An 18,394-nucleotide genomic window follows, 5' to 3' on the forward strand; every position below is an offset into this window, starting at 1 on the left:
ACTTTCCTCTGGGGTGCATCAGGCCTGGGTTTCAACAGACCAGGTACCAGGACTCCAGAGGCCACCAACCCTGAGCTCAGGGGATTGTGTGCCCTGTCTGCTCCATTGTATATTATTGCACACATACAACCAAATTCTGCAATACTTTAAATTTAGCAATTCAACAGTAGAAGACAATACTGGGAGAGTGAAAGACCACATTAAGAACTGGGCAATGGGCCGGGCGCGGTGGCTCAAGCCTGTAATCCCAGCACTTTGGGAGGCCGAGATGGGCGGATCACGAGGTCAGGAGATCGAGACCATCCTGGCTAACACGGTGAAACCCCATCTCTACTAAAAAATACAAAAAAAAACTAGCCGGGCGAGGTGGCGGGCGTCTGTAGTCCCAGCTACTTGGGAGGCTGAGGCAGGAGAATGGCGTAAACCCGGATGGCGGAGCTTGCAGTGAGCTGAGATCTGGCCACTGCACTCCAGCCTGGGCGACAGAGCGAGACTCCATCTCAAAAAAACAAAAAACAAAAAACAAAAAATTAAAAAGAACTGGGCAATGACCAGCCTGGGCAACATAGTGAGACCCTATCTTTACAAAAACTACAGTAAAAAACAAATGAGCCAGGTATGGTGGCACAAACTTGTATTTCTAGATTTCTAGCTACTCTGGAGGCTGAAAGGGGAGGATCACTTGAGCCTGAGAGTTCGAGGCTGCCAAGGCCATGCCAGTGCATCCCCAGCTGAGTGAAAGAGCAAGACCCTGTCTCAAAAAAAAAAAAAAAAAAAAATTGGTCAAGTAATAGGGAAAGCATCCTAAGCAAAAAAAAAAAAAAAAGAAGAAGAAGAAGAAGCCCGAGGCATTACATTGTCCAACTTCAAACTATTCTATAAGGATGCCATTACCCAGAGCAAATAAATGCAGAAACACATATTGTATGTTCTCACTTATAAGTGGAAGGTAAACCTCATACACAGGAACACAAAGATGAGAACAGGGCAGGATGTGGTGATTCACGCCTGTAATCTCAGTACTTTGGGAGGCCAAGGCAGAGGGGCAGGGAGGGATCACTTGAGGTCAGGAGTTTGAGACCAGCCTGGCCCACGTGGTGAAACCCCATCTCCACTAAAAGAAAAAAAAAAAAAAAAATATATATATATATATATATATATATATATATATAGCCTGGCATGGTGGTGGGCACCTGTAATCCCAGCTACTCGGGAGGCTGAGGCAGGAGAATTGCTTCAACCCAGGAGGTGGAGGTTGAAGTAAGCCAAGATCATGCCACTACACTCCAGTCTCGGTGACAGAGACCCTGTCTCAAAAAATAAATAAATAAAATAAAATAAATATGAGAACGATAGAAAACTGAAGGACAACAAAAGGAGGGAAGGAGATAAGGGGGTATAGGCTGAAAAACTTCCCACTGAGGACTATGTTCACTCTCTGGGTGACAATATCAATAGAAGCCTTAACATCACACAATATACCCTTGTAACAAATCTACACATGTACCCCCTGAATCTAAAATTAAAATTTAAAAAGAGGCCACATAACACAATAATATTATGAAATACCATAAAAGGCCAGGCATGATGGCTCACGCCTGCAATCCCAACACTTTGGGAGGCCGAGGAGGGCAGATCACCTGAGGTCAGGAGTTCAAGACAAGCCTGGGCAACATAGTGAAACCCCGTATCTACTAAAAATGCAAAAAAAAAAAAAAAATTAGCTGGGAGTGGTGGCAGGCAGCTGTAATCCCAGCTACTACGGAGGCTGAGGCAGGGGAATCATTTGAATCCGGGAGGCGGAGGTTGTGGTGAGGGGAGATCTTGCCATTGCACTCCAGCCTGGGCAACAAGAGCAAAACTCCCTCTCAAAAGAAACAAACAAGCAAACAAACAAAGAAAACAAAACAGGTATTTTTATTTTAAAAATGGGCGACTACCCTGGCCTCCTCCTCAGTAACATTTTGACCCTTCAGGCATCTGACAAGCATTGCTCTGGGGTAGAAAAGGATCCAGTCTGCTCCAGGACTATTAATGCATTTGTAGGCAATAATGAACTTTCTAACGAGAGTCCCCCAAAACAGATTTCCCTGCACCAGAAGGGTAGTATTTTTTCTTTTCAATCCCTAAAGCAGCGTGTTTAACTAGATAACTTCATCTCAGATGATAGGACTCTATGTAAATCTCATTAATTCCATCTCTTGACGTAATTTGCTTCTGAGATTAAGGTTCCCACCCACCTCCCTGAAATCTGATTTGGACCCCCAGGAGTCCAGAAGAGTATAAAAACGCAAAAGATGTTGACTTCTGAGTCTCACATACCCGGCGTCAGCTGGTGAAAAAAAGACGCGAAGGAGCTGCTGTCTCCCCTCCGAGTTTGGCAGGCCGGGGGATTCCGCAAAGGAGGCCGCGGTGTCAGATGCCTCCAGCCCTGACCTCAGTACATTCGGTATCCTGGATGCTCCCTTCCTGTCCTTACCCTTGCGAGCTTTCCTGGGACGGCCTAGATTTCCACTGGGACCTACTTTCCGCTTCCTGCGTGCTTCTTTGCTGAAACTGCCAGCGAAAAAATTTCTTTCCCAAGCCTCAGAGCACCTTGAGGCGGAGCCCAGAGTCCCCCGCTCTGGATCCCGCGCAAGAGACCCAGGAGGAGCCGCAGGAGCCCTCAGGAGGGCCGGTGGCTGCAGAGTGTCTCTAGGGACGCCCGCCCCCGCAGCCTCCCTCGCAACTCGCCCCTCGCTCCTCAGGCAGACAACTCCAGCCTGACAGGTCCATCCGAGGAGATCTTTCAGAGTGTCAACCAACTACGGACCTCGGAGCCACCAGCCAAAGTTCCAAGACTGCTGCCTGCAGATTGCATGCGCTTGGGGTAGACGCCCTAAGAATGTGTCCACCGCCCGTCTTTGGAGTCCTGAGCCCTGAGATTTCCGCTAAGACCTTCTATGGAACGATCTCTTGTAACAGATGTTCTTACAGTAACACGTGAGTTCGCTCAAAAGCGATGGAAGAAGTTTTGTCTTGCGATCACTTTGTGCCTTTTTCTTTCCCCTTCTCAATAAAATTGTACACAAATGTGAAATTCCTGTTGCCTACGTTCCTGTTAATGTTGGGTAAGGATGAGGCTCAAGGGCGGGGTGGCTGGCTGCTGGTGCCAAGACCATCACGGGTACCCTGAATCCCCTAGATTTGCTGGTTACAGGGCAAACAAAAAATATAAAAAGTGTGTGTCTTATGCAGAGATTGGAGGGGAGAATAGGCCAGGGGTTGTGCATGGCTGGTGACTCACAGGCTGAGTCTACAGGAAATCCGGTAAACAGGCATCAGACCTGAGAACTTACTGCAGGAAATTCTCCTGTCCTGAAGCCTTGGAACTTTCTCCCTCTGAAGGTTTGCACCTTTCTATCTTGAGATCTTACTAAACTCACTCATAATTTCTGGAAGTTTTCTTCTAGACTCTTTAAGATTTTCTCCACAGGCTCATGTTCTGCAAGTATGGATAGTTTCATTTTTTCACTTCCAATGTATACGCTTTCTTACTCCTTTTCTCACCTTATTGCACTGGCCAACAATTCCTGTACCTTGTTGAATAGAAATTGTTGGAGCGAATTTCTTGGCCTTGTTCCTGATTTCATGGGAAAAGCATTGAGTCTGTCACTGTTTCATACAATTTAACTATAGGTTTTTGTAGACGTTCTTTGCACGGTTGATGAAAATCCCTCAATTCCCACATTGCTGAGAGCTGGTTTTTAAATTTCAAATCACAAATGGATATAGATTTTCTTAAATGCTTTTTGTGCATCATTCGATAGGATTATACAGTGTTTCTCATCTAGCATAGGGTGAATTATACTGATTGACTTTTGAGTATTAAACCAGCCTTACATGTGGAATAAACCTTACGTGGGCATGGTATTGTTCTTTAACATATGTTTCTGATTTCTATTTGTTAGTATTTTGGTGAGGATTTCTGCATCTATATTTAGGAGCAATATTGGTCAGTAGTTTTCCCTTAGTGTCCTCTGTTTGCTAGGAAAATGCTGATCTCATAAAATAAGTTGGGAAGTATTCCATATTCTTTTATTTTCTAGAATAAATTGTGTAGAATTCATGTTATTTATTCTTTGAATATTAGGTAAAATTAGTGAAATAGTAAGAACCTCTGGGTTTGTTTTTTGGAAGATTTTTGACCATGAATTCAATACCTTTAATAATCACAAAAATTGTCAGATTGTTTTTCATGAGTTGGGTAGACTGGATCTTGTGGGATTGATGCACTTTATCTAATTTGTTGAAATTATGCGTATGTTTTTAGACCATTTTAAAAAGTTACCATTGTGGGCCAGGTGGGGTGGTTCATGGCTGAAATTCTTTGGGAATTTTGGGAGTCCAAGGTGGGCAGGTCACTTGAGGCCAGGAGTTGGAGACCAGCCTGGCCAACATAGCAAAACCCTGTTTCCACTAAAAACACGAGAAAATTAGCCGGGTGTGGTGGTGCACGCCTGTAATCCCAGCTACTCAGGAGGTTGAGTCACAAGAATTACTTGAACCTAGGAAGCAGAGGTTGCAGTGAGCGGAAATCATGCCAATGCACTCCAGCCTGGGTGACAATGGGAGACTTTCTCAAAAAACAAACAAACAAACAAACAAAAAAATTTACCGTTGTGAATAGGTTGATCAACATAAAGACACTGCTAGGTAATACTTTGCCTCTCTAGATCCGCTTAAGGCTCTTCAGTCAGCACTATGTTGCAAGAAGCAACTTGTATGGACAGCACTGGAGAGCTACTTTTGCTCCCAGACTTCTGAATGAGTTTAGGCACTGAAAGACACCAGCTGTACAGAGATATGGATTAATAATTTATTACTTTGTTTTGTTTCACCTGGACCTCAGGGTATTTATTTTATCTGAAGCCGAAAATAGGCTGGCTGTGGTGACTCACATCTGCAACCGAAGCACGTTGGGAGGCCGAGGCAGGAGGATTACTTGAGGCCAGGAGTTCAAAACCATCTTGGGTAATAGAAAGATAACCTGTCTACACACACGCGCACACACCACACACACACACACACACAGTAGCCAGGCATGGTGGCATGTACCTGTAGTTCCCGGTACTTATGAGGCTGAGAAGGGAGAATTGCATGAACCACGATGGTTGAGGCTGCAGTGAGCTATGCTTGTGCCACTGCACTCCAGCCTGGGTGACACAGCCAGACCTTGCCTCAAAAAAAAGTGAAAAAAGAAAAAAGCCAAAAAATACTGTGGAGTAGCCTTTTCTTCAAGCATTTGCTTGCTTTCTCTAACACCACTCATTCTACTGCCCCTACTGAGCTTGAAATGATAATGCTTTCTTCAGGTGCCAGGTCTGGAGTGCTGATGCACCTATCTCAAAATGCTGTCTCAAAACTCCAACAGGGAGCACCTAACTGTACTGGGTGCAACATTGCTAACACTGAGCAAACAGCAGTCCAGGACCGTGGAAACAACAGTCTCTGGGAAACCAAGGACTCTGTGACCAAGAGAAATCGCCGATTCCAGACATAGCCGGTCTTAGAGAGATGAATGGCGTCGTCATCGAAAAAACAGGGACTCGATTGTTTGTAACAGAAATACCGCCACAAACCCTGGTACAGGACAGCCGACACCGAGAACCACGGGAAGTGGCTGAGAGCTGCGCCCCCACGGAATAACTGCCAGTCGACACAGTGCGAGTGAGAAACCGGTCACTTCATGCAAAGACCAGTACTGCCACGGAAAAGAATCCGACGTCCCCAAAAAGCGGTGCTACTAAGAGAAACGGCCGCTTTTGAAGAAAACAGCCGGGAGCGCGACTGAGAGACACTCGGCTCCCAGGAAGAACGGGCATTTGTTCCAAAACACAGCCGGATAAACTGAGAACCTTCGGAGTGGTTGCACCGAAATGGGGTTACCCAGCACCTCAGCGTCCTGGGCTCTAGCAAGCCTCACAGAAACAACCGGCAGTGCTACCTCCGAGGAGCACCTAGAGCAGCAAAATTAGCAGTAATGCCATCGACGAAAGGCCAGTTAGGCGAAAAGAGTAGAGTATTTAGTTCCGGGGATTATAGGCCAGCGCTAACCAGACAACATAAAGCTGAGGGTTGACAAACCAAAAATTAGTAACAATTCTTTTTAAAGGGCAAGTTAGCTGAAACACACACACCCCGAATAAAAACAATACATTTGGGAAAATTCATCAAATGAAAATGCAAAACATAGAAAAATTGACTCTACAAAGAAGAAAATGCAAACACCTCTAAACAATGTGGTTTCACAGCTGTGATATCGCTGTCAGGCCTATATCAATATCTGCTCGGTCTCACCAGGACTTCTAAGGGACTGCAGGCACCGCTAAACCGCTACTTTCTACTCCTAAAATATCTTCTTTAACGACATGCCCGGACTTCTATATTTAAAACTCAGGCATCAGTAAAGCAGGATAAGTTATTATGAAACCGAAAGTTACTGGAAATAAGGAGTCGCAGGTATGGCTATGCTAGTACTGGTTGCGACTAAATATGGACTTGCAAGAGCTAAAAAATCACATTCACAGGGGCACTTGCAATCGAAGCATGTACTTGTCACTCTAAGAAATCCCTAACCCAGGACTCGCTCAGAATATTTCAAAAGCAGAGTTAAGCATCTTTATCGCAGGTGAAATAAGCCGTTACTTATTCCGCTTAAATCCGAACTTCCTATGCAGAGAAACCACAGTCAGGGCTATATTCCGAGTGTAGGAGGTTTAAAATTCCCGAAAAGGCAGTCAAAGCAGGCAGGGCCAAGCCGGACCTGCTGTGCCTACCGGAATTGCTAAACCCAGTTGTGGTACTATTAAGTAATTGGTAGTTCTCTTGTAAGCCACTCTAAACTGTTCCAAAGAAAAAGACACAGAAAACACTGCTAGCCGTCACCCATGAATAAGTAATCTTCTCAATTATTTATTTATTTTGAGACAGGGTCTCACTCTGCTGGAGGGCGTTGGTGCTATCGGCTCAAGCCCACTGCAGCCTCAACCTCCTGAGCTCAACCAACCAGCCCACTCCACCCTCTGGAGTAGCTGGGACTATAGGTGCACGCCACCTCCCCCGGCTAATTTTTGTATTTTTTGTAGAGACAGGCTTCACCCTCTTGCCCAGGCTGTTCTCAAACTTCTGAGCACAAGCAATCCGAATGCCTCCAACGCTAAAAGTGCTGGGATTACTGCTGTGAGCCACGCTGTCACACCAGAATAAGTAACACTAAGAACTGATCATGTGTGAAGTTATATTAATATAAGTAATTGCGTGGTCCTTCCACGAGACATAGCAACGATTGATCAAACTCCCACTCTTGAACGTGAATAAAATTTCTGAGTGTAAAACAAAATGAATTGATAAACTGAAAAACAGAAACACTTGTTAAAAATAAAATTAAAAATTGAAATTAAGAAGACGTTATAATAACGTAAAAGACTTGATATAAAATTAAAAGTAAACAAACAATATATTTAAAAAGGAATAATTAGAAAAATACTATAAATAAGATTTAAAAACAAAATGGAAAAAAAATTATAAATTTGCCAAAAAGTAAGGATTCTATACTCATAAAATAGATTTCTCAAAGTTAAAACAGATACAAGTGAAATATTTAATAAAATAAATATAAGTGTTTAAAAGACAAGGAAACTGAAAGTAATAAGCCACACGAAACAAGAAAGAAACATCAGGAAAAAGGAGAATTCAAAAACGGACAACCAGCAATGAAAGCCCATCTTAATGTATTTTTATTTTCTAGGTGGAGACGCTTGGTAACTGAGCATCTTTTCAAGGAGAAGAATCCAAAAAGCCTCCTGCTGATATCTAAGGCTGTTTAGCTCCACAGATTCGTAGGCAGCACGCCCAGAGTACAGAGAACGCGGCAAAACCAACGCGAAGAATCCGCTCCAGGCAGTCTGAGAAACCCCCCGGGGGGTGGCGCCACAGATGGAGGGCAGGAGGATGGCGGCCTTCCAAAAGGCACCCGCTGTCAGAGACGTCGGTGTCCTGCTGTCTGTTCCAGGAATGCGGAGGACTGCACCAGGAAAGCTGCTGGAGCGTGAGTCTGTCGGGTTCCTCTCCCTGCCCCACCTCTTCCACGGATGCCTCTTGCTGCTTCTGTGTCCCCGGCCAACCGAACTCAGGGGACTTCGCTGTACCTGGTTCCAAGGTGCTCTGGACTCCAGGAAAGAGTCCGTTTTGCCAGTAGACTCCCGGTAGCCGCCAGCAAGGACTGGAAAGCAGTCCCAAATCACAGCTGTCCAATGAGTACTCTCCTAGTACTGGATACAAAGGGAGGGGCCACGGCCCACGATCTTCTGAACTCACAATAGGCGGAGACCCGGGCTCTGGCGCCACCTCGGGGGAATCCCAAGGCCGCTTCACACAGCCAAGAAAATGTTGCTCCATCGCTTAAGCCTCAGACCAGGAGGAAACAAACGGTTGCCCTGATCAAGGAGGGAGAGCCTTCTGCACTACCCTCAGCCTGGGTATTTATGCTCTACCAGAGCCCGTGGGCGGAGGCCAGTCAGATATCAAGAAACTCATTAGTAGCAAATGCACGAAGATTCGTAGACAAATGAAAAACGATAAAATTTTAGAGAGTTCATAGAACCAAAACGAACCGTGATTCCGACAGAAAAACATAGCGAGAAAAGAAACCGAAACGAAACAACGCTAAGCAAACCTTGCAGAGAACTAGCACTACAGAACGCACGTATTAAAGAGCGCTGCAAGGACCAAGAACCACTCGTTTTCGGGAAATGGGCGTTGCTGCCACCGGAAAACTGTCCGCTGGGGCTCTGCGCTAATAACCGTCTTGCTAACGAGAAACTGGCACGTTGAACTTAGCAAGCGCCGGCACCTAGCGGATAGCGCCGGTATTGCCAAACAAATATCCGTTTCGGCGCCGTAAGTGGGGCTGCTAAAGAGAAAGAGCGTGCTCTTAGAAAAGAGCGGTGCTTCCACGCCTAAACAACCTGTTTGGAGGAAATGAACCAACTCTGTTTAAATGTGTCGTGCCAGGAAAATGTGTTGTGGCATGTTAATGTGTTTTAATCCGCTCAGTGTGTTTGACAGGTTTAATATGTTTTAACCCGTTTTAATGGGTTGTGACAGAAAAAGCACCGGCTAATGGTACCACGGAGTTACTAGTGCCAACGGCAGCTGGGTGCAATCACCGTTCTGCATGGCAAAACGGGGTTCAGGAAGTTCCTGCGAGATACTAGCGGTTCTAGGAGCGACAAAGTGACAGCACTGAGAACGTAAGGACCCCGCGAACGGGAAACGTCACGTTGGGAGCGGCAACTGAGAAAACGCCCAGTGGGCGCTGCTAGCAAACGTGCTGATACAAAACCGCCAGCTCCGCATGGGAAGCGGAGCCGCCAGACAGAACCCGGAGCCTAACACCAGCGAGGCTAAGACCGAGCTCGGCTCCCCGGCTCCTGAGAGAATGAAAGTCAAGAAGCACGAAGCTGAGACGCTCAAAATTAGTAGGAAAAACAAAAACAAAAACGTAACATTTAAATAAAAATAAAAATTTAAAATAATGAAAGTCTGAAATGCAAGTAAAAACGCAAAACACATCGGTAACACTGTCCTCAGAGCAAAATACACAAAAATAATGTGCATTTATTAGCGAAAATTACAGAGAGCGAACCGTACAAAGAAGAAATTACAAATATGGCTAAACGATGCAATGCCTACCATTAGAATGTTTCTGTCACATCTAAAGCCCTGCAGGTTGCTCCTGTCATAATTTCCTATGACAAACAAACATAGCCACGGTTAAACGTGTTTAGGTGCGACTAAAAAATCGTAGTAACTGGTATATGCCGATTCGGTCCACAGGAGGAAAAAGTCGCGATGGGCGGGACTTGCTATTGTCAAAGGGAGCTCGGTAAAACCGAGAAATCGCGTTCGCCGGCCTTCCTGACTTCCCTGGGAGTTCTGAAGACACTAGACCACAAGCCTAGCTAAGACGGGACTCGCTATTGCGAAACCAAACTTGGCATAAGAGCTCCCAACACCGCTAAACTGACCATCACTAAACCTTTACAAAACGAAACAAAACAAAACAAAGAAACGCATTCGCTGGTACCCAGATTTCCACAGGAGTTAAACGTCTCCTGCGCAGCTAAAGCAAGGCTCATTAGTAGGAAACCGGAACTTGCTAGGACTAAGAAACTTGAGGCTGGGTTGACCCCACGGCTGTTACGATTAGAAATCCGAGGCTACCGGAGACCCGGAGCTGCTGACAAATGAGTCACAGAGTAACTTCGCCTTCCTATGGCAAAACGGTGACTTCCTACGGCCCAGATATCGCAGCCAGGGCTAGACCGGTGTTTGTCTTAAGTCAGGACTTGCTTGGGCTGAGAAATCACATTTTGGCCGTTCCCCTACTTGGACCGGGGGTAGAAATCCTGGGCACCGCGAAATGGAAACTTGCTAGGACCCAGAAGCCAAGGTCGCGGGAAACCGCGGGGTCCTGCGACAGAGACGCGCAGCGGCGCCGCCCCAGGACTGCGTTCTGGCGGCCGAGCCGGAACCCGTGCGGCGGCCCTGGGAAGAGACTGTGCCCGTGCAGCTCCCCTGTCACCGGCTCCGAGGAGCCTTGGGCTCCGCCCGCCCAGCCCTGCAGCACCCGTCCGTCCCGCAACGCCAGACTCAGCGCAACTGGGGCACCGGCCACTTCCAATCTCTCAGATCCGTGGCCTGAGGGCTGCCGCCACCGAGAAACGGAGGCACAGAGCTGCGAACAAGAGACCACCGCTCGGCGAAATGGCGGTGCCAGGAGCCTGGGAGGGAATGCAGCCAGCGACGTTGTCAAGGACAACATTCGTTTTGGCGCAACCAACGGTGCTGTCACCAAGGAACCGTCGACTCCGAGAAAAAAAGAGAAGTTCGGCCACCGAGAAACTCCGTGCAGCAAGTGCTGTGACAGCAAAACCGCCGGCTCCGCGCCGGTGGCGAAAGAGTCGACGGAAAGGCCGGGTGCTGCCACCGCGACGCCGGCACCAGAGGGCCTCGGATGGAGAAAGCTCCGCACCGAGACAAGGAAACTGTGTACGGCACAGCTAGCGGTTGACACAAACAGAAAAGTGTCTGGTCTGCTAAGAACTCTACAATCATAAAATAGATTTCTCAAAGTTAAAACAGATACAAGTGAAATATTTAATAAAATAAATATAAGTGTATAAAAGACAAGGAAACTGAAAGTAATAAGCCACACGAAACAAGAAAGAAACATCAGGAAAAAGGAGAATTCAAAAACGGACAACCAGCAATGAAAGCCCATCTTAATGTATTTTTATTTTCTAGGTGGAGACGCTTGGTAACTGAGCATCTTTTCAAGGAGGAGAATCCAAAAAGCCTCCTGCTGATATCTAAGGCTGTTTAGCTCCACAGATTCGTAGGCAGCACGCCCAGAGTACAGAGAACGCGGCAAAACCAACGCGAAGAATCCGCTCCAGGCAGTCTGAGAAACCCCCCGGGGGGTGGCGCCACAGATGGAGGGCAGGAGGATGGCGGCCTTCCAAAAGGCACCCGCTGTCAGAGACGTCGGTGTCCTGCTGTCTGTTCCAGGAATGCGGAGGACTGCACCAGGAAAGCTGCTGGAGCGTGAGTCTGTCGGGTTCCTCTCCCTGCCCCACCTCTTCCACGGATGCCTCTTGCTGCTTCTGTGTCCCCGGCCAACCGAACTCAGGGGACTTCGCTGTACTTGGTTCCAAGGTGCTCTGGACTCCAGGAAAGAGTCCGTTTTGCCAGTAGACTCCCGGTAGCCGCCAGCAAGGACTGGAAAGCAGTCCCAAATCACAGCTGTCCAATGAGTACTCTCCTAGTACTGGATACAAAGGGAGGGGCCACGGCCCACGATCTTCTGAACTCACAATAGGCGGAGACCCGGGCTCTGGCGCCACCTCGGGGGAATCCCAAGGCCGCTTCACACAGCCAAGAAAATGTTGCTCCATCGCTTAAGCCTCAGACCAGGAGGAAACAAACGGTTGCCCTGATCAAGGAGGGAGAGCCTTCTGCACTACCCTCAGCCTGGGTATTTATGCTCTACCAGAGCCCGTGGGCGGAGGCCAGTCAGATATCAAGAAACTCATTAGTAGCAAATGCACGAAGATTCGTAGACAAATGAAAAACGATAAAATTTTAGAGAGTTCATAGAACCAAAACGAACCGTGATTCCGACAGAAAAACATAGCGAGAAAAGAAACCGAAACGAAACAACGCTAAGCAAACCTTGCAGAGAACTAGCACTACAGAACGCACGTATTAAAGAGCGCTGCAAGGACCAAGAACCACTCGTTTTCGGGAAATGAGCGTTGCTGCCACCGGAAAACTGTCCGCTGGGGCTGTGCGCTAATAACCGTCTTGCTAACGAGAAACTGGCACGTTGAACTTAGCAAGCGCCGGCACCTAGCGGATAGCGCTGGTATTGCCAAACAAATATCCGTTTTCGGCGCCGTAAGTGGGGCTGCTAAAGAGAAAGAGCGTGCTCTTAGAAAAGAGCGGTGCTTCCACGCCTAAACAACCTGTTTGGAGGAAATGAACCAACTCTGTTTAAATGTGTCGTGCCAGGAAAATGTGTTGTGGCATGTTAATGTGTTTTAATCCGCTCAGTGTGTTTGACAGGTTTAATATGTTTTAACCCGTTCTAATGGGTTGTGACAGAAAAAGCGCCGGCTAATGGTACCACGGAGTTACTAGTGCCAACGGCGGCTGGGTGCAGTCACCGTTCTGCATGGCAAAACGGGGTTCAGGAAGTTCCTGCGAGATACTAGCGGTTCTAGGAGCGACAAAGTGACAGCACTGAGAACGTAAGGACCCCGCGAACGGGAAACGTCACGTTGGGAGCGGCAACTGAGAAAACGCCCAGTGGGCGCTGCTAGCAAACTTGCTGATACAAAACCGCCAGCTCCGCATGGGAAGCGGAGCCGCCAGACAGAACCCGGAGCCTAACACCAGCGAGGCTAAGACCGAGCTCGGCTCCCCGGCTCCTGAGAGAATGAAAGTCAAGAAGCACGAAGCTGAGACGCTCAAAATTAGTAGGAAAAACAAAAACAAAAACGTAACATTTAAATAAAAATAAAAATTTAAAATAATGAAAGTCTGAAATGCAAGTAAAAACGCAAAACACATCGGTAACACTGTCCTCAGAGCAAAATACACAAAAATAATGTGCATTTATTAGCGAAAATTACAGAGAGCGAACCGTACAAAGAAGAAATTACAAATATGGCTAAACGATGCAATGCCTACCATTAGAATGTTTCTGTCACATCTAAAGCCCTGCAGGTTGCTCCTGTCATAATTTCCTATGACAAACAAACATAGCCACGGTTAAACGTGTTTAGGTGCGACTAAAAAATCGTAGTAACTGGTATATGCCGATTCGGTCCACAGGAGGAAAAAGTCGCGATGGGCGGGACTTGCTATTGTCAAAGGGAGCTCGGTAAAACCGAGAAATCGCGTTCGCCGGCCTTCCTGACTTCCCTGGGAGTTCTGAAGACACTAGACCACAAGCCTAGCTAAGACGGGACTCGCTATTGCGAAACCAAACTTGGCATAAGAGCTCCCAACACCGCTAAACTGACCATCACTAAACCTTTACAAAACGAAACAAAACAAAACAAAGAAACGCATTCGCTGGTACCCAGATTTCCACAGGAGTTAAACGTCTCCTGCGCAGCTAAAGCAAGGCTCACTAGTAGGAAACCGGAACTTGCTAGGACTAAGAAACTTGAGGCTGGGTTGACCCCACGGCTGTTACGATTAGAAATCCGAGGCTACCGGAGACCCGGAGCTGCTGACAAATGAGTCACAGAGTAACTTCGCCTTCCTATGGCAAAACGGTGACTTCCTACGGCCCAGATATCGCAGCCAGGGCTAGACCGGTGTTTGTCTTAAGTCAGGACTTGCTTGGGCTGAGAAATCACATTTTGGCCGTTCCCCTACTTGGACCGGGGGTAGAAATCCTGGGCACCGCGAAATGGAAACTTGCTAGGACCCAGAAGCCAAGGTCGCGGGAAACCGCGGGGTCCTGCGACAGAGACGCGCAGCGGCGCCGCCCCAGGACTGCGTTCTGGCGGCCGAGCCGGAACCCGTGCGGCGGCCCTGGGAAGAGACTGTGCCCGTGCAGCTCCCCTGTCACCGGCTCCGAGGAGCCTTGGGCTCCGCCCGCCCAGCCCTGCAGCACCCGTCCGTCCCGCAACGCCAGACTCAGCGCAACTGGGGCACCGGCCACTTCCAATCTCTCAGATCCGTGGCCTGAGGGCTGCCGCCACCGAGAAACGGAGGCACAGAGCTGCGAACAAGAGACCACCGCTCGGCGAAATGGCGGTGCCAGGAGCCTGGGAGGGAATGCAGCCAGCGACGTTGTCAAGGACAACATTCGTTTTGGCGCAACCAACGGTGCTGTCACCAAGGAACCGTCGACTCCGAGAAAAAAAGAGAAGTTCGGCCACCGAGAAACTCCGTGCAGCAAGTGCTGTGACAGCAAAACCGCCGGCTCCGCGCCGGTGGCGAAAGAGTCGACGGAAAGGCCGGGTGCTGCCACCGCGACGCCGGCACCAGAGGGCCTCGGATGGAGAAAGCTCCGCACCGAGACAAGGAAACTGTGTACGGCACAGCTAGCGGTTGACACAAACAGAAAAGTGTCTGGTCTGCTAAGAACTCTACAATCATAAAATAGATTTCTCAAAGTTAAAACAGATACAAGTGAAATATTTAATAAAATAAATATAAGTGTATAAAAGACAAGGAAACTGAAAGTAATAAGCCACACGAAACAAGAAAGAAACATCAGGAAAAAGGAGAATTCAAAAACGGACAACCAGCAATGAAAGCCCATCTTAATGTATTTTTATTTTCTAGGTGGAGACGCTTGGTAACTGAGCATCTTTTCAAGGAGGAGAATCCAAAAAGCCTCCTGCTGATATCTAAGGCTGTTTAGCTCCACAGATTCGTAGGCAGCACGCCCAGAGTACAGAGAACGCGGCAAAACCAACGCGAAGAATCCGCTCCAGGCAGTCTGAGAAACCCCCCGGGGGGTGGCGCCACAGATGGAGGGCAGGAGGATGGCGGCCTTCCAAAAGGCACCCGCTGTCAGAGACGTCGGTGTCCTGCTGTCTGTTCCAGGAACGCGGAGGACTGCACCAGGAAAGCTGCTGGAGCGTGAGTCTGTCGGGTTCCTCTCCCTGCCCCACCTCTTCCACGGATGCCTCTTGCTGCTTCTGTGTCCCCGGCCAACCGAACTCAGGGGACTTCGCTGTACCTGGTTCCAAGGTGCTCTGGACTCCAGGAAAGAGTCCGTTTTGCCAATAGACTCCCGGTAGCCGCCAGCAAGGACTGGAAAGCAGTCCCAAATCACAGCTGTCCAATGAGTACTCTCCTAGTACTGGATACAAAGGGAGGGGCCACGGCCCACGATCTTCTGAACTCACAATAGGCGGAAACCCGGGCTCTGGCGCCACCTCGGGGGAATCCCAAGGCCGCTTCACACAGCCAAGAAAATGTTGCTCCATCGCTTAAGCCTCAGACCAGGAGGAAACAAACGGTTGCCCTGATCAAGGAGGGAGAGCCTTCTGCACTACCCTCAGCCTGGGTATTTATGCTCTACCAGAGCCCGTGGGCGGAGGCCAGTCAGATATCAAGAAACTCATTAGTAGCAAATGCACGAAGATTCGTAGACAAATGAAAAACGATAAAATTTTAGAGAGTTCATAGAACCAAAACGAACCGTGATTCCGACAGAAAAACATAGCGAGAAAAGAAACCGAAAGGAAACAACGCTAAGCAAACCTTGCAGAGAACTAGCACTACAGAACGCACGTATTAAAGAGCGCTGCAAGGACCAAGAACCACTCGTTTTCGGGAAATGGGCGTTGCTGCCACCGGAAAACTGTCCGCTGGGGCTCTGCGCTAATAACCGTCTTGCTAACGAGAAACTGGCACGTTGAACTTAGCAAGCGCCGGCACCTAGCGGATAGCGCTGGTATTGCCAAACAAATATCCGTTTTCGGCGCCGTAAGTGGGGCTGCTAAAGAGAAAGAGCGTGCTCTTAGAAAAGAGCGGTGCTTCCACGCCTAAACAACCTGTTTGGAGGAAATGAACCAACTCTGTTTAAATGTGTCGTGCCAGGAAAATGTGTTGTGGCATGTTAATGTGTTTTAATCCGCTCAGTGTGTTTGACAGGTTTAATATGTTTTAACCCGTTCTAATGGGTTGTGACAGAAAAAGCGCCGGCTAATGGTACCACGGAGTTACTAGTGCCAACGGCGGCTGGGTGCAGTCACCGTTCTGCATGGCAAAACGGGGTTCAGGAAGTTCCTGCGAGATACTAGCGGTTCTAGGAGCGACAAAGTGACAGCACTGAGAACGTAAGGACCCCGCGAACGGGAAACGTCACGTTGGGAGCGGCAACTGAGAAAACGCCCAGTGGGCGCTGCTAGCAAACTTGCTGATACAAAACCGCCAGCTCCGCATGGGAAGCGGAGCCGCCAGACAGAACCCGGAGCCTAACACCAGCGAGGCTAAGACCGAGCTCGGCTCCCCGGCTCCTGAGAGAATGAAAGTCAAGAAGCACGAAGCTGAGACGCTCAAAATTAGTAGGAAAAACAAAAACAAAAACAAAAACGTAACATTTAAATAAAAATAAAAATTTAAAATAATGAAAGTCTGAAATGCAAGTAAAAACGCAAAACACATCGGTAACACTGTCCTCAGAGCAAAATACACAAAAATAATGTGCATTTATTAGCGAAAATTACAGAGAGCGAACCGTACAAAGAAGAAATTACAAATATGGCTAAACGATGCAATGCCTACCATTAGAATGTTTCTGTCACATCTAAAGCCCTGCAGGTTGCTCCTGTCATAATTTCCTACGACAAACAAACATAGCCACGGTTAAACGTGTTTAGGTGCGACTAAAAAATCGTAGTAACTGGTATATGCCGATTCGGTCCACAGGAGGAAAAAGTCGCGATGGGCGGGACTTGCTATTGTCAAAGGGAGCTCGGTAAAACCGAGAAATCGCGTTCGCCGGCCTTCCTGACTTCCCTGGGAGTTCTGAAGACACTAGACCACAAGCCTAGCTAAGACGGGACTCGCTATTGCGAAACCAAACTTGGCATAAGAGCTCCCAACACCGCTAAACTGACCATCACTAAACCTTTACAAAACGAAACAAAACAAAACAAAAAACGCATTCGCTGGTACCCAGATTTCCACAGGAGTTAAACGTCTCCTGCGCAGCTAAAGCAAGGCTCACTAGTAGGAAACCGGAACTTGCTAGGACTAAGAAACTTGAGGCTGGGTTGACCCCACGGCTGTTACGATTAGAAATCCGAGGCTACCGGAGACCCGGAGCTGCTGACAAATGAGTCACAGAGTAACTTCGCCTTCCTATGGCAAAACGGTGACTTCCTACGGCCCAGATATCGCAGCCAGGGCTAGACCGGTGTTTGTCTTAAGTCAGGACTTGCTTGGGCTGAGAAATCACATTTTGGCCGTTCCCCTACTTGGACCGGGGGTAGAAATCCTGGGCACCGCGAAATGGAAACTTGCTAGGACCCAGAAGCCAAGGTCGCGGGAAACCGCGGGGTCCTGCGACAGAGACGCGCAGCGGCGCCGCCCCAGGACTGCGTTCCGGCGGCCGAGCCGGAACCCGTGCGGCGGCCCTGGGAAGAGACTGTGCCCGTGCAGCTCCCCTGTCACCGGCTCCGAGGAGCCTTGGGCTCCGCCCGCCCAGCCCTGCAGCACCCGTCCGTCCCGCAACGCCAGACTCAGCGCAACTGGGGCACCGGCCACTCTGAACGTCTCAGATCCGTGGCCTGAGGGCTGCCGCCACCGAGAAACGGAGGCACAGAGCTGCGAACAAGAGACCACCGCTCGGCGAAATGGCGGTGCCAGGAGCCTGGGAGGGAATGCAGCCAGCGACGTTGTCAAGGACAACATTCGTTTTGGCGCAACCAACGGTGCTGTCACCAAGGAACCGTCGACTCCGAGAAAAAAAGAGAAGTTCGGCCACCGAGAAACTCCGTGCAGCAAGTGCTGTGACAGCAAAACCGCCGGCTCCGCGCCGGTGGCGAAAGAGTCGACGGAAAGGCCGGGTGCTGCCACCGCGACGCCGGCACCAGAGGGCCTCGGATGGAGAAAGCTCCGCACCGAGACAAGGAAACTGTGTACGGCACAGCTAGCGGTTGACACAAACAGAAAAGTGTCTGGTCTGCTAAGAACTCTACAATCATAAAATAGATTTCTCAAAGTTAAAACAGATACAAGTGAAATATTTAATAAAATAAATATAAGTGTATAAAAGACAAGGAAACTGAAAGTAATAAGCCACACGAAACAA

The 18,394-nt window shown here is 48.5% G+C and overlaps 5 protein-coding genes across 5 annotated transcripts; 2 read left to right on the forward strand and 3 right to left on the reverse strand.

Annotated features, from left to right (window-relative positions):
* Positions 1-7,760: 7,760 nt before the first annotated feature.
* LOC144329356 (annexin-2 receptor-like) lies at positions 7,761-8,439 on the reverse strand. Its single transcript, XM_078004702.1, has one exon. It carries the CDS (start codon positions 8,437-8,439, stop codon positions 7,855-7,857), a length of 585 nt encoding a protein of 194 aa, XP_077860828.1. The 3' UTR covers positions 7,761-7,854.
* On the reverse strand, positions 7,761-11,999 carry LOC114678782 (annexin-2 receptor-like). Its single transcript, XM_028849421.2, has one exon. It carries the CDS (start codon positions 11,997-11,999, stop codon positions 11,415-11,417), a length of 585 nt encoding a protein of 194 aa, XP_028705254.2. The 3' UTR covers positions 7,761-11,414.
* Positions 10,290-13,129, forward strand: LOC106998739 (uncharacterized). Its single transcript, XM_078004698.1, has one exon. The coding sequence runs from the start codon at positions 10,290-10,292 to the stop codon at positions 11,160-11,162; it is 873 nt and encodes a 290-aa protein (XP_077860824.1). The 3' UTR covers positions 11,163-13,129.
* LOC114678781 (annexin-2 receptor-like) lies at positions 11,321-15,560 on the reverse strand. The gene has a single exon (XM_028849420.2). The coding sequence runs from the start codon at positions 15,558-15,560 to the stop codon at positions 14,976-14,978; it is 585 nt and encodes a 194-aa protein (XP_028705253.2). The 3' UTR covers positions 11,321-14,975.
* On the forward strand, positions 13,851-16,696 carry LOC144341402 (uncharacterized). The gene has a single exon (XM_078004699.1). The coding sequence runs from the start codon at positions 13,851-13,853 to the stop codon at positions 14,721-14,723; it is 873 nt and encodes a 290-aa protein (XP_077860825.1). The 3' UTR covers positions 14,724-16,696.
* The last annotated feature ends 1,698 nt before the right edge of the window (positions 16,697-18,394 follow it).

The sequence above is a fragment of the Macaca mulatta genome, chromosome 6, assembly GCF_049350105.2.
Source record: "Macaca mulatta isolate MMU2019108-1 chromosome 6, T2T-MMU8v2.0, whole genome shotgun sequence".
NCBI classification, from domain to species: domain Eukaryota; kingdom Metazoa; phylum Chordata; class Mammalia; order Primates; family Cercopithecidae; genus Macaca; species Macaca mulatta.